Raw genomic sequence first — 4,870 nt, forward strand, 5'->3', positions numbered from 1 at the left:
AAAATTCGAATTTAGTTTTTCAGTCATTTTGACAGCCCTAATGTGTTTACACACTCAAGCGATTTTAAAAGATTCCAGCACAAGAAGAGGCAAAAGAGAACTCGATTCGGTACTCACAAGCTGTTTTCTATGTTTTCACATTAGGGCAAACAGCGCTCATTAAGATAATAAATGATATTCGCTTCAATTCTGAATCTGGCAAAATATCAGTGCTGGTACTACTAGATCTCAGTGCTGCATCTGATACTGTCGATCATAACATAAATGTGCTATATAAATAAACTTGCCTTGCCTTGCCTATGTGCACAGCCACACACACACCACACAAAGCGCACACACGCAAAGAAAAAGAAAGAAAAAGTTTGTAGGGCCTTATTGTTCAAAATGTTGAAATTTAGACTTTTTGACATTTTTTCACTGAAATAAATGTTTTTGTAATTACTCAGAGAGTAAAATACCGGTACCGTACCGGTTCAAATGTGAACGGTACCCAACCCTAGTGTTCGCGGTGTGTGTGTTGATTTTTAAAATCAATCAAAATATTTTGATTATTAAAATCTAAAATATTTGTTAACATTAGTTAATGCACTGTCAACTAACATGAACATTTTTTACAAAGGTTACAATATAACAATAACAAAGGTTAATAACTGTTATAAAAATATATTGCTCATTATTAGTTCATGTTAGTTAATGCATTAACTAATGTTAACAAATGAAACATTATTGGAAAGTGTTACCGTTAGTACCTCTTTATAAGTTCTAACTTAAAGGGGTCCTATTATGCTTTTTCACTTTTTCAACTTTAGTTAGTCTATAATGTTGCTGTTTGAGCATAAAAAAGATCTGCAAAGTTAAGACTTTGTAAAAGAGCATAATAGGACCCCTTTAACAAGGTAGAGCAATGACTTGGACTCCACAGACTGTTGTAATCTTTGCATTGTTCTATATGTTTAGGATGTGGGTTTTAAAGGGGAAATTGGCTACCAGACATTTCTCTACAGCAATGAGCCAGAGATTCGCTCTCTGTTCATGTTTCTGGTTGAGAAGCTGCCCAGAGAGAGTGCAGAGGCCTCGGACCAACCTGCAGGTAATTTTGACTACCGTTTTTTTGCATTTATGTATTTGGCATATGCTTGATATTGATATTGAACTCCGCATGAAATGGAAATTCACTGTATTTATTTTCTAAATGCATCTTATTATGAATCCATCTATTTGTTTAATTAATTAATTGTTATTATTTGAATTTAGCTAGTAATTTTTTATCAAAATTTCATAATTCAATCTTCTGCTGAATCAACAGACTTCTCTCTGGTGATGTTTGCCAGATTTCTCTAATCATTTTGTCTACTTAAAGCCCGCCCATTTCTTAAAGGGGTCATATGATGCGATTTCAATTTTTCCTTTCTCTCTGCTGTTCTGACTCACAGACTGTAAGTAAGTTTTCATATTTAAAAAATTTGCCACTGATGATTCAAACGCGAGTTCGTTCTTCACTCAAGCCCGCTGGCCGTTCCTCACTCTAGCCCGCTGGCCGCCGCTCACTCAAGGCCGCCGTGTGTGATGCTGTGTGTTTCATTGTGAAAGCGAAACTACTTTGTTTGGCCTTCCAAAAGAGGACACGACTAGAAATGATCACAAATGCAGACATGGTTTTATGTTTACGTGGTGCGATGCAACGCAACGTGTAAAAAGACCGTATAAGTCATTATAATCCATAATTATGTCCCCACTGGATGCAACAAATGCCTCGTTTATAATGGGTTTTAAGGTTTTTTATTTTATTTTTTTTATTTTTTTCTTGGGTTTTAATGTTTTTGTCTCGTCGCTCCGGCCGGACAGGGCATCACAGAATGGCAAGGGGCGTAACATTTACGTCACACGCTTGAGGTATTTGGCCAATCACAACGCACTGGATAGCTGGCCAATCAGAGCACACCTCGCTTTTCAGACCGATGAGCTTTGTAAAAATTGACGCGTTTCAGAAAGGCGGGGCATAGAGGAGAAACAATAATGTACAGTATGTGGAATTTTGTGTTTGTGTATGTGTTTTTTGAACCTTAAACCGCATAAACACATAAATACACAAAATAATGTTCTTTTGAGCAACGTCATATGACCCCTTTAAAATCATCCTGAAGTTCAGGTTCAGATCTATTTAGTTGAAGTTCAGATTCAGATCCAAGTTCCAGCCCTGCATTTTTTTCTTTTTCTATAATTTGTTTCACTTGAATAAACATCACAATACAAGAAAAGATATGTTGCTACTTTTATTGCGACTTCAACAGCATGATCTACCACAGTGGTTCCCAACCACATTCCTGGAGGCCCCCAAACACTGCATGTTTTCCATGTCTCCTTAATCAAACACACCTGATTCAGATCATCAGCTCATTAGTAGAGACTCCAAGACCTGAAATGGGTGTGTCAGACAAAGAGATACAAAATATGTAGTGTTGGGGGTCCTCCAGGAACGTGGTTGGGAACCACTGATCTACCAGTTGCAATACAGATAGTAAAATTGCAATCTAGTAAATATGGAAGCCCATTTTTGACATGAAATAAAAAGGTAATGGTGAGTTTATACTTGCAATTCTGTTATATCAGTTACTTTACACACCATGTGATAATACTAGAGGATAATGACATAATAGTGATTTGCAGTGATTCACCTCATATTAAATCTGGTGTGACTCAAAGTCTCCAACAAATTCTCCAACACCTGAGATGATGTTCTGGCTGTGTAATAATAAAAAAGTGTTGTGGTTGGGCTGTGTGTTCTTCATGCTGGGATCAAAGGATAATGTGATTAACTAAGGTGTTAATGTAAGAGCTTAGAGTGCTGATATTCCCAGCTTTCTTCAATAAACTAGAAATGATGTTTTCCCCCCTCAATTCTTCTACATTAAATAAACACTCTTGATTGCCTAAAAATGAATTAAAATGTTTTATTATCTTGGAAAGAATCCAGAGTCAACCCCACTTAATAGCTTGTTAACTCAATTATAAACTCATTGGAAAACAGTGCAGTCTGTTTCAGACTCGCTATCACTTTTTTTTTTTTAAAGAATAGTTTGCTTGCCTTTGCGGCATCCCATGTTACTCTTGAATTAAATGAATATGATTAATGAGGCTAGTTTCTCAGAATAGTCTGATTGTTGCCTTTATCTCTCCTCTCTTAGGGAAGTCTGCGCTGTTGCAAAGAGCAATTGCTGCTCAAATTAAAGCGCAGTTGTCAGTGCCTTGGCTCCCTCCGTCCTGTAGACTCCCCATTCATCATAAAACACAGGTACCTACCTCATCATGCTTACATCTTGAAATCCAGGGCTAAGGCTTATATGCAGAACTCTACATTTGAAATACATTTACCCTAGCAACTCTACAAATATAATATTGATATGGTTGAAGAATTGATACACTATCATTCAAATAGTTTGGAGTCAGTAATATTTTTAATGTTTTTTTTATGTCTCTTGTTTTTATGCTCACCAAGGCTGCATTTCGTTTATCAAAAATACAGTAAAACAGTAATATTATGAAATATTATTTCAATTTAAACTAATAATTTTTTTTATCTTAAATATTTTATAAAATAATTTAATCCTGTGATGCAAAGCTGAATTTTCAGAAACCATTACTTCAGTCTCCAGTGTCACACGATCCTTCAGAAATCATATTTATATGCGGATTTGGTGCTCAAGAAATATTTATTATTATTATTATTATTATCAATGTTGAAAAAAGTTGTGCTACGTAATATATGTCGGAACCATGATACATTTGTTTCAGGTTTCTTTGATTAATAAAAAATAGTCAGAAGAACAGCATTTATTTAAGGTAGAAATATTTTGTCGTTAAAAATTTATTTATTTGTCACTTTTAATCAATTTAATGTATCCCTGTTGAATAAAAGTAGCAATTTCTTTTGTTAAAAAAAGTTATTGTTCAAACTTCCGAGCGGTAGTGTATGTAATATAAATGCACAGACATGACTAATGCTTAGAGTAATTTTGTCATGATATTTCAGTGTTGGTACATGTTCAGTTACATAGGTAAAACTTCTTTCAGGCTACCTAACTAACTGACAAATGTGTGTAAATGTAATTTCAGAGTTCCGGCCCATGTCACAGTTTCCACACTGAGCCGCTGAGCCTCCCATATTCAGTGAAGGTCTCTTCAAGGAAACAGCCAAAAGGCATGCTCATTTTCACTTACTCAACTCAATAAGCCCCATTAGGTTTGGTGTGATATGTCTTAATCATTGTGGTATTGCCCTTGTTGCCACTTACCCTTGAAGTGTGATTACCCCTTTGAGGAATTTGACGACAATCAAATTCAGCTCTTATGATTCATTCAGCTAACATGAGTATGTTTTTGATGTTTCTTTGTGAATTCTCTCAGAGTTGCAAGAATACTGGAGATATTATTTGCTGCCTGTGACTGCCCAGCCTTCCCAGCATTCCTCAGTGCCAGCGTCCCTCCTGGAGAACCACATCTCTGAACTTAGTGCTGCACAGGAGTGGGAGAGTGAATGGAACAGCCAAGGCCTTCTGTCAAGACTTACACCTGAGGTTATTCTCTTTCCCCCTTCAATTTTAAAGGGAGAGTTCATCCAAAAATAAAAATTCGGTCATTATTATATAGTTGTTTAGTGATAGTTTTGACATCAATTCTAGGTCTCCATGGCTTTCATGATGGTGTTACTTTAGCTTTATTTACATACTATTATAGTTAGTATATATTAATATTTCATAACTTTGCTTTTATATATATATATATATATATATATATATATATATATATTATATATATATGTGTGTGTGTGTGTGTGTGTGTGTGTGGTGGCGAGACAAAAACCTCATGAATA

General features: G+C 35.5%; 1 protein-coding gene across 3 annotated transcripts in view; it reads left to right on the top strand.

Moving 5' to 3' along the window:
* The window catches only part of LOC107678736 (coiled-coil domain-containing protein 22-like), a 16,771-nt gene that overhangs the window by 1,887 nt on the left and 10,014 nt on the right, over window positions 1-4,870 (top strand). For 2 of the 3 annotated variants that reach the window (XM_016474122.1, XM_016474117.1), the window contains 4 exons: window positions 958-1,090; window positions 3,186-3,292; window positions 4,114-4,198; window positions 4,405-4,574. In XM_016474122.1, coding sequence (XP_016329608.1) covers window positions 958-1,090; window positions 3,186-3,292; window positions 4,114-4,198; window positions 4,405-4,574 — 495 coding nt within the window. The remainder of the gene's footprint in view (window positions 1-957; window positions 1,091-3,185; window positions 3,293-4,113; window positions 4,199-4,404; window positions 4,575-4,870) is intronic. The other variant, XM_016474129.1, reaches the window with a different exon arrangement.

Source organism: Sinocyclocheilus anshuiensis, unplaced genomic scaffold (assembly GCF_001515605.1).
Source record: "Sinocyclocheilus anshuiensis isolate Anshui unplaced genomic scaffold, SAMN03320099.WGS_v1.1 scaffold13, whole genome shotgun sequence".
NCBI classification, from domain to species: Eukaryota; Metazoa; Chordata; class Actinopteri; order Cypriniformes; family Cyprinidae; genus Sinocyclocheilus; species Sinocyclocheilus anshuiensis.